General features: G+C 56.9%; 1 protein-coding gene across 1 annotated transcript; it reads left to right on the forward strand.

Moving 5' to 3' along the window:
- Positions 1-276: 276 nt before the first annotated feature.
- PHF24 (PHD finger protein 24) lies at positions 277-8,118 on the forward strand. The gene is made up of 8 exons (XM_065739723.1): positions 277-587; positions 4,998-5,370; positions 6,233-6,418; positions 6,594-6,672; positions 6,889-7,091; positions 7,220-7,386; positions 7,467-7,568; positions 7,674-8,118. Exons 2-8 carry the CDS (start codon positions 5,002-5,004, stop codon positions 7,768-7,770), a joined length of 1,203 nt encoding a protein of 400 aa, XP_065595795.1. The 5' UTR covers positions 277-587; positions 4,998-5,001; the 3' UTR covers positions 7,771-8,118.
- The last annotated feature ends 6,238 nt before the right edge of the window (positions 8,119-14,356 follow it).

Genomic DNA, 14,356 nt, shown 5'->3' on the forward strand with positions numbered 1-14,356 from the left:
TGATGCCGCAGTCTGTGAGTGGAGCTCAGTGTCAAGAAGATCCTGGGCTGGAAGGGAAGCCCCTCTGCTCCTGCACCAGCACAGCAGCCCCAGCTCTGTAGTCCTTGAGGTTGTCTCTAAGAAAAGCAGCTCAGCCCTGGGGCCAGAAGATTTGCAGGGAAAGCTTTTATTGGTATCTCTCAGCCAATGCCAGCCCAGTTTAAAAAAAAAAAATGCTCCATCTCTTAGAGAGCTGTTTAACACAGCTCAGGCAGCAATTGGTACAGGGACAGCAAACCAGGCTGCATCTGCTCAGCCCCAGTCACAAGCTCTGCTTCCTCCGAGTGTGTGTGTGTGTGTGTGTGTGTGTGCTAGACACCGGCATCCGCTCCCAGCATCTCGCTGTCTCCTGCATCCTCCGGCGCTCAGTGCACGGCTCTGGCTCCCCGGGTACCAGCCTCGCCGCTCCTTCCCCCGGCGGGGATTCGTGCGCAGAGCGCGGGATGCGGTGAGCACCCGCGAGGTGGAGAGGAGGTTGTGGCCGGGAACAGCGGTGATGGGCATCGTATGGGCAGCTCTCTAGGGGTTGTGCACTCAACAGGACCCTGGTAAGTGGCTTTTTTGCTGCTGCTGGCGCTTCGCTTGACAAGTGTCGTGGGCTGGTCGTGCATCGTGACACCCGTGGGGTCCTGGTGCCTGGGAGGGTGACACTTGGGATGGGGCACCTGGGAGAGGGGGTGTGGATGGTGCAGAAGGGTCCTGCGCAGGCGTTGGGGTTCTGATGTGGGTGCTAGAGATGAAGATGAGGAGAAGTGGAGAGCTGGGTGGGAGCTGCATCTGCTGCAGGGGAAGGGACTCTGCTGTCATGGCATTTTCATCCCTCTCTGGGAGATGGAAATGTGCGACACACCTATAAAATCAGCCGTGGTGCGGCAGGATGGGCAGCCTGATCCTGCAGGGAGGGTAGCCAACAGCCGTGTGTCCCCAGGAGAGAGACACTGCACAGCTGGGGCTCTTCCCATCGCCCAGAGCTCCCATGCCACTGCAGAGGGTGAGGGGGTTGCTATCAGCATCGTATGCCGCCAGCCCTTCTGCCACTCTGCAACCAGGTCAACTCCCTGCAGCAGCCCTGACATCTTCCTGGCCCCAACACGTGTCATCTGCCAAGGAGAGGGGAGAAGGGGCTGCTGCCAGATCCCTCTGAGGACCCCTGACTGCCTAGGTCAGCTCAGGGGATGGGATGTGGGGTGCCCTGGGCAGGCAGTAGCAGGCAGGGTTGTGCCAGAGCTGCATCAGCTCCTCCCAGCTCTGCTTGCTACCCTTCAGACCAAGCTGCCTTGGGTCCTGGGATCTCTGCGTTGTCACCCACATCTGCACACCATTCCTAATGCTTCTCCCCATAGAGCTTCCGCCCCAGGACTGCCCTAGGCATAGCACTGTGGATAAAATCACTGTTAGGCTCATGAGGGTAATGAGTTGACCTGGCCCATGGGAACCAGTGTTGGGTGGGGGCAGAAGGGTACAGATGCAACCCTCTCCAAGAGGGTCCTACTCATTACACACTCCTGCTGCATCACCTTGAGAATTGGTGCAAGGGATACCAATGCCCCTGCTCATGGCTGCATCGCACTAAGATATCATTTTGCTCACTGAGCTGCCTCCCACCCTGCACACAAAGCCAGCCCCTATGCCATGCCCAAAGCCCTTGCAGCAGCTCCCCCAAAACCCCACTGGGCCATAACACCGACCCCATGCTCCCAGCTGCTCCGTAACACATCCACCAACCGCTGGTCCCCGACACATCCATCCTGTGCTTGCAGCCACCACTACACCCACACTGCACTGTGCCGCTCTGCACCCACCCGTGACACATCCACCCAACACATCCACCCACTCCGTCACTCCCCCTGTGTGTGCAGCCAAAGCCAGTACACCAGCACCCAGCACAAGGCTTGGGTGCCAAGGCCAGCCCAGTTCTCTCCTCCCAGGCTGCCTCTGTGCTGGATACCAGCTCCATCCCAACCATGCCTCAGTTTCCCTGAGTAGAGCGCCCTGATGAGCTGAGGAGAACAATCCATCAGTGCTAGGGGGATGAAGTGCTTCCTCTCTGTGGTTCACTCCAGAGATGAAGCAGCAAAGAGCATTTGCCACCAGAACAACACAGAGAAGCAGTGCAGCCTGGGGAATAAAGCAGGATGTAGATGATCTAAGCAAAGGAGAGGAAGAGGGAAGATGCCCATGACCGCAGCAATTGCCCCTGGCAGGACTCAGCTGAGCTGGGTGTTTGCAGCCAAAACCAGCTCAGATTTAGCTTTTAGATGGGCACAACCTAAAAATAGGCCATGTTGGTGCCCAGCAGCAAGGTCAAGTCAATGGTGCTTCAGGCCAAGGTAAGCGGGGTGACAGCACCAGATTTGAACTGCTGGGCACCTCCAAGGGCAGCCACAAAGAGCAATGGAGCCAGTTTCCCTCGGGGACACATGGGGACACAGGATGCAGTGGGCAGGATGAGAGGGCAGGAAGGTGTATTGCTATGGAGAAGGATGCCTTTGGTCTCCTGCTCAACCGGGGGACACTGGGAGAGGAGGGACCTGGGGAGAGCAATGCAGCACTGGGGTTTCTGGGGAGCTTTGGGTCTAGTTCTGTCTGGGTGATGGAGATGAGGATGAAGCCATTTAAATGTGCAGGCATCCTGCTGAGATGGCACCCAGAGTGTGGCAAAATTAGATTGGAAGGAGTTCAGTCAAGCAGTTCTAGCAGAGACAAAGAGGCCAGCAGGGCTGAGGACAGACATAAACCATGACAGAAGTGTGATGGCCTCTGAGCTCAATGCTGGGCATGCATCAGCTGGTGGCAGGGGACATTCTGGCTGTTCTGGAAGAGGATGACCACTAGGGACTGGAGACATGAAAGTGGGCTGGAACACTGGAAACAGCATAGAGCATAGAGCATAGAGCATAGAGCATAGAGCATAGAGCATAGAGCATAGAGCATAGAGCATAGAGCATAGAGCATAGAGCATGTCACAAGCCCAGGCTGGGGATCAGGAACATCAGCTCCTGGGGAGATTGGTGTACCAAGTGCTCTCCCTTCTCTTGCATCCTTGGATAGGATGAGGCCAGCAGCAGGCCAAGAAACACTTAGGGACATAGGAACCTGCAGAGGCAGCTTGTGAGGTTGAGGAGTTCTCCCTGCTGCACCCCCAGCTCAGTGGCTTGAAGGCAGAGCTGCAATGCTGCCAGGCAGGAGAGCTGACCCTACCCACGGCCAATGGGTTTCTGAGCCACCTGGACAGGGGGTGGCCATGTTGCAAGGAGGCAGAGACATCCAGGTATCTTCCCTCCCACCAGCACATCCGCAGCGATGCTGCTGCTGTGGCTTGAACACGTGCCTCCAGCTCTTCTCCACTCCCATCTTTGCAAAGCCCAGGCAGATGTGCTGGGTGCCAGCCACAAGCTGGGTGTGGGGGGCTGAAATGTGCAAATACCCTAGCCCACACATGCACAATCCTAAGACGTGTGCCAAGACTGTAGAGTGGCTCCTGGAAACACATATGTCCCCCTGCACATGGGATGGGGTCTGTGTGTTGCACATGCAGTACTGCATGTGGGAATGTTTGCCTAGATGGCCCTAGAGCTGGAGGGGCCAGAAAGCTACACGCATATTTGAATGCAGTAGTGTTTGGCTCTGCATGTCTATACATGCGTGTGTGCATTCACACACGTGAACAGGGCTGGTGCAGCAGGGGCTGACCAGGCAGGAGTGGGAGTGCAGGGCCACACGTCTGCTGTATGGCAGCTTTGGTGCAGGCACATTCTGCTGCCTGCCTGTGTGCTCAGCTCAGATGTGGGGCAGCTGTAAGTACCGTGCTGAGGCTCCCTGCTGCAGCACTGCCTGCAGAGCTAGGTCATCCTGCCACTGTGAAATCCCGGTGATATCGCTGCTGCTAATTATCCTGTTCCCCAGGAACATCCCTGCCTCCTGGCGTGCTGCAGAAGCTGGAGGGGCTAGGAGATTGGCTGCACTAATGATCCTCCCTTATATAGGAAGTGAGTGCCACCAGTCGTGCAGCACCAGCAAGGACAGGGAGGCTACAGAGCTCCCTGGGTGCAGGCTGGAAGCTCTTCTTGGCTGCAGCATCTTTCCCAGTTCCACTCCAGCCAGGCACAAGGCAGTGCTGAGACCCTTATGAGGTGATGCTGTGCCTCACACTGCTGGAGAACAAATTTTCCTTCTCTCCAGCTTCAGCTCAGTCCGTTCTCAGACTTGTGCAGCCTGGGATCATGTCCACCTGCACTGAGACAGAGCCCAACCTGTCTGCCACCACTTCTGCCTTCCCCATTTTGCCCTAAGATGCTCTTCCCTCAGTTCTGCCCCAACATCCCTTCTTGGAGTCCATACCTCCAACGCCTGTGAGCTGCCCCACTTCCCTCCTGCACTTCACAGCTCCTCCAAGGCCCAGCCTCTCCTGGAAGGAGCAGCCCTAAGCCACATTTTGAGGAGGGCTGAAGAGTTCTCAGCACCCAGGGCAACGATGCACACACATACATACACAATGAGCTTCAGAAATGGAGAGACTTTGGTGTCATAATAAGTCTAGGGAAGGTAAGAGAACCAGCACCAGCACCAGCTCTGCTACACAGAAATGCTGGGAGGATACCTTGCACTTTCAGCTGGCTAAAGACACTTTCTTGTCAGGATCAAAGAAAAGAGCAGGGTTACAAGTGGTCCACTGATCCGCCGTGGAAAGGGCCTGCAAGCAATTCTTGTAAAGCTGAAGTTCCAGATCCAAGGTGGGTGAGGAAAGATCCCCAACAGTCAGACTCTCCATGCTCAGATCTCCACATGGGTTTGGGTTCTACTCCTCACAGATACCATTGTCACCATCCCAGCACAGTTCCCAGTATGCTACCATTGGTACACATTCTGGGGATCCGGGATTTGTCTCAGTGCTATAGCAGTAATGTGCAGCATTGCACCACAAGAGTTTGGCGCTGAGCACCTTTCCCCCCTTGCAGAGCCATGGGGGTGCTGATGTCAAGGCGGCAGACGGTGGAGAAGGTGCAGAAGGTCAGCTTGGCTGTGTCAGCTTTCAAAGATGGGCTGCGGGAGCAGCCAATGGCACGGAGGCGGGCGGAGGCTGGGGGCACACGCCGGGGAACACTGGAGCAGGCAGTGCAAGAGGCAGAGGAGGAGCCATCCGCAGGGCCCTCACTGCCAGAAGAGGTCAGCGCCAGCAAGGCTGCCTGGGAGCGGCTGCGGGATGGCCGAGGTGTTGAGCCAGAGGAGTTTGATCGAGCCAACAGGTTCACACCACCCGCCTTCATTCGGCCTCAGCGAGAGCTGCACGACGATGAGCCACTGGACATCAGCCTGGAGCAGCGGGAACAGGCAAGCAGCCAGGCACGGGAACAGGGTGGTAGGGGTGAGGCTAGGGTTGAAGACACACGGGGGGGGGGGGGGGGGGGGGGGGGAGGAACAAGCATCTCTGATGCCTGCAGGGTGATGACAGCCTCCTCTGAGCTAGGTGGCTCAACAGGCTTTGCCATGGCATGCATGCAGCTCAGCAGGGCAGAATTTGAGAGCAGGATCTTTCCTGCTCCAGGCTGATCCACTCTGTGTATTTGTTCACACAACCTTACAGACCAACCCAACCATCCACACCTACAATTTTCACAGCCCAGTGGATCTACAACCCCATAGCTTATTCAAGCATGCCTGCAATCTATAGCCACCAACCTACACCCACAATCCTACCCAACCATCCACCTACAGCTACAAGCTGGCACCCCAGCCAACCTATGACTTTATGGATTGTCCATTTACAAGCAGCCAGCAAACTCTCAGATCAAAACTTCCAATGGTTTACCGGGCTGGTTCGGCCCAGTTCTGCAACAATTGGTGTGGGGGATCCACAGACCCACACCCCAGGAAAGGGGAAGGAGGAAAGGGAAAAGGGAAAAGGGAGATGGGCCTAGAAACAAAACAGTGGCAATGATCTGAGGAGGAAAGCTAATTTACTAAATAGATATTGGAAAGCAAAATAACACAATATAATACAATATAATTGGAATTGAAGCTAATAAATAAAATGAGCAGGAGAGAGTGTCCGATAAACCAAAGGCCTTACGCTAACGCTGCATTTGCTCACCTGTTCCCTCTGCACTCCTATGCACACCCGTGATGTCAGGCCCCCAAGCTGCAGAGTCATGCTGAGCACCCCATGGTACTGAGCTGCAGCATCACTCCACAGGTCCTCAATGATGAGATGTGTGAGATCTGTGAGGTGTGGACAGCCGAGAGCCTCTTCCCCTGCCGTGTCTGCAGCCGGGTGTACCACGATGGCTGCCTGCGCCGCATGGGCTACCTGCAGAACGATAGTGCTGTGGAGATGACAGAGACTGCGCACACCGAGACAGGCTGGAGCTGCTACTACTGCGTGAGTGTGCACGAGGGTCCAGTGTTGTGACCTGCCCCAGGGTGATGGGCTTCTACACTTCCTCAGCTCCTGTCACCAACACTAATAAGGAGACACAATGGGGCTGGGTTCACTGACCTCTCTCCACTCCCCTGCTACCATTGGATGCTAATGCTCCCCCTGCCTTCCCTTCCAGGACAACCTCAACCTCCTGCTGACAGAAGAGGAGATGTACAGCCTTATGGAGACCTTGAGACAGTGCAAGATCATCCCAGGTGTGTGAGCTCCCCGTGATGGGATGGGTTGAGCCCTTGTTCACCCTGCACATGGTTGCCAGGCTGGAGTGTCACCTTGGCACGCAGAAGGTATAAGCTGTGCAAAAGGTGGCAGCCATGTGTGTCCCACAGCAAGGAATAGGGGATATGGGAGGGATGCTCCTAGGCACCTGGGGGAAGGCTGTGGGAAGGGCTGCCCTGAATGTGCCTCCACAGAAACCTCCCTGACACTGGACGACTTCCTGCACTACAAGCACCTGGTGCACAAGCAGCAGTTTGAGCGGCCCATGGAGGAGGCACAGGAAGAGCGAGCCACTCTGCAGTTCTCCGCCCTGGACCCCGACAAGAAAGGGCACATTGAGTGGCCAGATTTCCTCTCCCATGAGTCCATCCAGTTGCTGCAGAAACTCCGTCCCCCGGTATGGTCACGGGGCTGGGATGTCCATCACAGTTTCCTTGTAACCCCAGGGCTTTGCCCAGATTTTCCACAGCCAATCGTGGGGGATCCCCAAACCTGTGTGTTCCCTGCTCCCCTCTCTGTCCCCAGAACTCCCTGCTGCGGCTGCTGACGGTCAAGGAGCGGGAGCGGGCACGTGCAGCCTTCCTGGCCCTGGACCAGGATGGCAACGGCTTCATCGGAGAGGGCGAGTGCCACAAGGCCCAGCACGCCTGGTTCCGCAAGCACCAGAAGGAGACACCATCCTGCAATGTCAGGTATGGAGGGGACCCTGGGATGGGCTCTTGCACACCCTCTGGCCTGAGGCGGGGCTGAATGGCATTCTGTCATTCTGCAGCATCAGCCATGTTGGGCCCATGTCAGAGAGCAGCCCAGCCAGCAGCGGCAGCAGCAAGAGCCAGGAGAAGACGCTACTGGCCTCAGAGCAGGAGGAGGCCAGGTGAGTGCTGGGGTGGGGCATGCCATTGTGAAGGACGAGCACTGGGGAGGTTGCTCTTCAGGCCGTCCCCCTGGGGGCTGTGAGGTGATAGCATCTGTCCCACAGGCCCATCGACTGGCCCGGATTCCTGCGGGAGAATGTCGCCTACATCCTGGCAGCCCGTCCCAACAGTGCCGCCGTCCACCTGCAGCCACCGGCCTAGTTCCCTGCCTACCCACCCCGGCGCCATCTTGGTTGGCGAAGCCTTCCCTGCTGCCCTACAGGGAGCCCCGTCACCATGGTGACCAGCCCTGCATCCCATTGGCTGAGGGAAGTACCGCCCCCTTTGCCCCACCTGCCAATCGCATGCAGCTCTCCACCCTCTGCCGGTGGGGAGCCAGCTGCTGATTGGCTGGGGGGAAAGCTGCTGCTCCCCCTTTTCCCCTTGCCTCCATAGTGGATCTGCTGGGTGATGGCCGAGCGGGGTGGGTGATGGCTGCACTTGGCTGTGATTAGCAGAGCAAGAATCACCTTGGACAGGGCGCTCTGATTGTCTGTGGCATGCCACTGGTGCCCTGGGGGCCCTGCCTGGAAGGCTGTGGAGGCCATGGGGCAAAGGAGGGCACCACTGCAGCAAGGCTGTCCCCACCCTGCAGCGCTGCCATCCCTGGGTTCCCCTCAGGACAGCCCTGCAGGCTGGTAGCCACCAGCAGCCCAGAACTGTGACTGGACGTTAGGAAAGATCCACGAGGGTCCTTCCTCCAGCCCCAAGGATAAGGCCTCACAGGGTGGCGGTGAGGATGTAGACCACAAGGCAGTAGGGCAGGCTCAATCCAGGGTCCCTTGGAGACCTTGCCCCATGCACTCTGGCATTGAGGTGTGGTTGCTACCACCTGGCAAGGCCTCACCACCACCCCCTCAGCCTGGGCAGTGGAGACACCATCCTGCTTGGCTCCCCCTCCCCAAATCAGGGCACTGCTCATCCCTTTAGGGCTTCCCTACCCCCTTTGGGCATTCCCTTTCCCCTTCAGAAACTCCCTCCCTTGCAAGCTGTGAGACAATCGCAGAGATTCAGGCCATACGTGAGGCCGGGAGATATGCCAGTGCAACATTTCAGGTGCTGGGTCTGAGGTGGGGCATTGGCTGGCTGGAACATGACTGGAGCGAGCAGGCAGCTGGGGATATAAGGTGTTGCAGCCTCCGCTCTGTACTGGGAAGTATCCATTAAACAGCTGTGTCCAACCAACCTCTGGCTGCTGATTACGGAACCCTCCTGGCTTCTCTCAGGGGAATTTTGGAGGATCCCACTCCTTTCTACTGTGTTGAACACCCTGCCCCGGGCTTGGGTCCTTGTCCCATCAGGCAGGCTGTTTCTCACATCCCCAAAAGTCCTGCAGCAATGATGGGTGGAGGAGCTTGTGGCTGGGGACCTCTGCTCCTGTCCCTCTCTCCCAGCTGCAATCCCAGGCCTGCAACAAGAGGAACGTTCACACATCAGTACAAGGCTGCTCCTTGTCCACAGAGGTGCTGGAGGCTGTGAGCAGGCAGATGAAGAACCCTGGGCAGTAGTGGAGCCTGGGTCCTGGGAACAAGCTGCATGCAGCTGCGCTGTGTAACTTCAAATAACCAAGGGGCCTCTGGAGGTGCTTTAAGAGTGGTGCTGATGGCTGGAGGCTTCTCCAGTACTATACATATCTCTGCAACACCTATGGAAAGCTGCTGGTGGCACTTGGTCTTCAAGGCTGCCAGCAAAAGGGGGCTTTCCTGCAGCCCACAGCTACAGAGTCCCAATAAGAAGGGCTGCCACTGGATCTAGACTACAGCAGTGGTACCCAGATGGGAAAATCCGGGTACCCATCACTTTGAAGAAGAGGATGGTGGAAGGAAGAAGGACAAGATAGTAGGTGGTTAAGCACCTGAATCCAGAGTGCTGTAGGGAGTCAGTGCTGCACTCACCTGTGGGCAGGTAATGCTGCTGGAGCAGGAGAGGGGGGTGAGACTGCACATAGGTCCTGAAGTTGCTCCAAATCCATGCACAGCATACTCACAGGATGCAAGCAGAGGAGCAGAGCATGTTCCAGATCAGGGTTTTAAAACAACCTGTGAAGTGTGTGTGGAGGTCCTTTATTGCTCTCCTTCTTCTGGGACACTCAGGATACATAGGTCTGTTCCCAAACTACATTTCCATGGGTGCAGTGCCATGACAGAACCAGCTCCACTCTGCTCCTGGCACTTCCCTGTGCATGAGTACAGGGCACTGCATCATTCCTGACCTCATCATCCCTTGCTACTCCCCAACCACACACTGTCATTCTTGCTGGTACACATGGCTGGCTGCTGTCCCCTCAAAGCTGGCTAATGAGGGTTGCAGGTGGCTAGGCTGGCCCAACATATCTCAGGGCTGAGCTGTCACCACCGTGTCAGCTGCCCAGTGTGCACCTAGTGTGTCAGATGCAGTCCCCCAGCCACCACCAGCTGGGAGACATGTCCCAAGCCTGCCAGCACAGGGTGGGCAATGCGCAGGGCACTGGCATGGCATCCCAGCTGCGACCTGCTGCTCAGCCAAGACTGGTGACCTCAGCTAGACCAAGAGGAGAATGTGCCCCTGTCCCCAGGAAAATCTCAGCAGCCTGTATTCCTCTTCAGTGTCACTGCAAACCTCTCCCGAATGTTGGTGCAAAGTACCACAGGTCTCATGGCTTCATATCACAGGATGGGGACGCTCTGGTAGGAGTGATGGCTGCAGCAAGGACAGCCCAGCCCCACAGATCCACTCCTTCCTTCATGTCCAGACCCTCCCAGGAAGGAAATCCTGGGCGTGATAAATGCACTGTAGTTGAGGTGTCAGAGCTGCCTGTATTGCCCCAGGTCCATTTCATCACCACCGCAGGCACTGTGCTCCTGGTGGGACACACCACAACAAGGGTCCCAGGGGAGGGTCCCATTGCCCCACAGAGCTGTGCACATAAGTCGCACTGCCTGGCCGAGGGTGTCCTTGCCGTGCCAGTGGATCCTGCTGCAGCACTGCGGGGAGGTGGCACCCTCTGCTGGGTGCACAGCCATTGCACAGGCATTTCTCAACCACTCCGACTATCTCTGGGCTTGGCTTTGCAACCCAGCGTGCAGGAGAGCACTCCCATCTAATCCCTGCTCATTGCTCCCCTGGACGTGGCCAGGTGCAACGGGAAGGCAACCACAATGTGACCCACATTAGAGCCGCTACTCTTTGGGGATGTACATGGCAAAGTGCAGACGGGAGGGAAGAGGTGACCCAGACAGTGTCACTGTGAGTGGTGGCACTGGGTCATTGCTGGGGGATACCTGAGACTCATCCCATCGCTGCCCCGGGGACTGTCAGAGGCCACTGGAATTAAAAACTGAGTTATGTGGGCATCATGCAACAGTGACAGCACTGCCACCCTGACGACCACCACCCAGAACAGAGCAGGAATCACCAAGCCCAGTGGGGACACGTACATCATCCTCACTGTCCTCCCAGCAGCACCTCGAGAGGAGACAACTCGGGACCAGGACGTGCGGGGGGACTAATGAGAAGAGGTTGGCGTGGGATGCGAGGGGCCATAAGAAGCCCCTCACCCCAAGAAGAGACGTGGCCACACGGTGTCGCTCTTGTGCCGCGAGTTTACGGTGGCACTGGGGCCCGCGCTGATGGCTGGGGGGACCAGGGGGGACGAGAAGAGCTCTGTCCTCACTGTCCCTGCACAGGGCTGGGACCAGGAGCGGCAGGGACCGGAGACAGAAGGAACCGGGGACGGCAGCCCATCCTTGTGCCCACCACTGGACCCACAGCCATCAAAGCACGCAGGAACAAAGGCTCCTTTCAACCCCAAATGTCATTTTGCAGGGTAGTGGGGTGCTCATCCATCTGCCTCACAGCATCCCCCTCTTCCCCCACTGTTCCCTGAAGGTCTACATCCAGACCGTCCTGCACCCACACAGGACCAGTTCTGCCTCCTCGGGTGACCCTGACACCACCTCCTCATGCCCCCAGCTAATTTGTTCCCACTATCCTGCTCATACATAGGGCATGGGGGCCCACACAGTGCAAGGGTAAGAGGAAAACTGTGGGCACTGTAAACACTACACCCGCAGAGCTCTGCTGGAGGCTGTGACTCATGCCAGCAGCCCACGCAGCACTCAGGAAGTGTCCAGGTCCTCTCCTGCGTTGGTGCTGGGAGCAGCACAGAGATAGCAGGTGTTGTGTGCCTCTCTCCAAGTGCTTTCTGCTCCTATTGCCCTGACTTTGCTGATGGAATGGGAGGTGGCACATGGGACAGAAGGCAGAAAGGAGTAGGAAATGGTTTGTGGTGGGGTGAAAGGTGGGTTCAGCCTTCATATTTCAGCTGTGCAAACCCAAGCCCTGCTGACATTACGTCTGCAAAGCGAGGGTAGGAAGCTGCATGATACCATGCCTACTCCCTAAATGACGCCCAGCACCCATGTTCCTTCTAGGATGTGTCCCTGGATCTGACAGCCAGCACACGTGGTCACATCAGGTAAGCTCACACTGGACATGCAGTGGTGACACCAATGACAAGGCATGGCCAGGACTGACCTGGGAGTGAAGCATAGCCTGTCTGGCCAGCGAAAGAGGAAGGTAGCCAGGATACCTGGAAAGAGAGGATTTGGCTCAGAGCCACCCTAGAAAGCCAGCTCAGCTCTTGGCACTAGGCTCGGAAGCAGTGGGCTGGGGACGCAGAGCCCAGTCTGGGTTATATGCACTCTACACACATGGCAGAGGGGCAGAGCAATCCCCTGCCTGCCCCACACACCACAGCAGCCTGCAACGGGGCTATCATGGGCCCTTCTTGCCAGTGGAGTAATGACAAGGGCAGCAAAGAGGGGAGCACCTCAACACCCTGCAGACAGCCAGGGACCATAAAGAAAGAGATCTGGGGGCTGGAATGAGCGATTCGCGAGGAGCCGCACACGACTATATCTGTCTCATTTGGCTGAGCGATGACTAAGGGAGGGACATGAGAGCAGACTGCAAACCGCCAGGCAGAGGAGGAATTACTTAGGCTGGAGCGTGGGGGTGAAGTGCTGGGGGGGCTGGAAGGAGAGAGGTGGAGGGGGGAATGCTGGTGGGATGCCTTGACAGCATCCCCCTCTCTGGTCCTGGGTACCAGGCTGGGGAGAGGCAGCAGGAGGTCTGGGGGTTGGCACCCTGGGAACCTCTTATGTCCGGGGAGGAAATCCCTCCAGTTAAACAAGGTCATGTGTGCCATCCCACAGCCAACATTTCACCGGGCTCGCCATGCCACAGAGCCAGCATCTCTGTGTGAATTCCCTCCAAAGATATCAAGACATGGAGAAACCCACAGTTGCTACACAGGGCAGTGCTGGGTGTGCACAGCCATGACATGCAGGGTGTGTGCAGGAGATATTTCTGCTTACCTCCCATGCTCAGCTGTGGGCACATTAACCACTCTGCTGTGGGCCAGTGGTGGAGACAGCTGCTGATGAGGGACAGCTGGGTGCTGGCCTTGCAGGAATTCAGCCAGCGATATGTGAACTGAATTTTTATCAGTACAAAGAGAAAAGGGAAAAAATGACCCCACTGTGTGGTATCTCTCCTGCCTGGCACAACAGGGGTCCCACCTCATACCTGGGGCATGATAAAAATCAAAGGCAAGAGGAGGGGATGCTGAGCCAGTGGCTATGGTCCAGGAAAAGAAATTAAGGAAGGACAGCCATCCTGGGGACACTACCCATCACATCACTCCCACAAGCAGTGGCCCCTCTGTCACCACTGTCTCTGGGATGGCAGTGAAGGGGGGTTAGGGGCCACAGCATCACCCCAGCTTCATCTCTGGTCCCCTCATCCTCAAAGCAACCTGATATCCTCTTCCAACACCCGGAGCGTATCATGGCAACAGTGACAGCAGCATGGCAACGCTGTGCCGACTTGGAGACGTGGAGGAGAGATAAAGTGTCAGTAGATCCCCTTGCCTCGACCTTCTGCATTTTGTCTGCTCCGTGCCCACAGGGACCTCTGGCAGGGGACACCCACTGCAGGTGCCACCTCCTTTCCTCCTCACTGCCCTGTATGGCACGAGATGAGTTGCAGGGCCTCAGGCCAGGTCTGACAGCTCCTGGCATCAGTGTCCTACCAGTGTCCTTACATGTCCCATCCTTGCAGAGACTCATGATGTGTAGAGGACAAAAGGGACTGACAATGGGTAAAGAAGGTAGAGTGGGGATCTGTGGTAAAGCAGTACTGAATAGGCTCTGGAGCCATGCAAACTTATTACGCAGGATTGAGCTTGGAGATGCAACCCCACACAGTGGGGTGCAAAGTGTCACAGACCAGCATGGCTCCATCTGAGGGCTCTCCCCCACAACCCAGCTTTGCCCTTCCTTTCCTACCCCTCCCCTCCCCCTCCAAAAGGTTTCAGAAACCAAGATTTCTCAGTGGTGCCAGAGCCGGTGCTCTCCATCCTCCCCAGAACCCTAACCTCTCTGAGGAGCTGTGGGCAGAGCAGTGCATAAAAAAAAAAACCGAATTACTCCTGGAGCAAACCCTTTCTTTGAGGGGTATTTGGGAGAACAAAGACAGCAGACCGGTTTGGGATTTTTTTTTTGTCTGCCAAAGGCATTTCCACATAGCAGACCCCTCCCAGACAGGGGGGACACCAGGGGGATGTCAGGGGGAGTCGCAGGAACAGTGGACATCCGAAGCATCCCGGAAACTCAGCACAGGGAGGAGCAGCACCATTACACAACACAGCACCCGGCAGACGATGAAGTGGGGCCGGCGGGGGCACGGCAGCCCCCAGCGTGAATTC

This window comes from Cyrtonyx montezumae, unplaced genomic scaffold (assembly GCF_038088225.1).
Source record: "Cyrtonyx montezumae isolate F1298 unplaced genomic scaffold, pur_monq_1.0 scaffold_25, whole genome shotgun sequence".
Taxonomy (NCBI): domain Eukaryota; kingdom Metazoa; phylum Chordata; class Aves; order Galliformes; family Odontophoridae; genus Cyrtonyx; species Cyrtonyx montezumae.

Coding starts and splice junctions, on each gene's coding strand:
- PHF24 (XM_065739723.1), top strand. CDS start 5,002: ATGGGGGTGCTGATGTCAAGGCGGCAGACGGTGGAGAAGGTGCAGAAG. Junction 7,092..7,219: donor TGCAGAAACTCCGTCCCCCG/GTATGGTCACGG, acceptor CTCTGTCCCCAG/AACTCCCTGCTGCGGCTGCT. Junction 7,387..7,466: donor ACACCATCCTGCAATGTCAG/GTATGGAGGGGA, acceptor GTCATTCTGCAG/CATCAGCCATGTTGGGCCCA.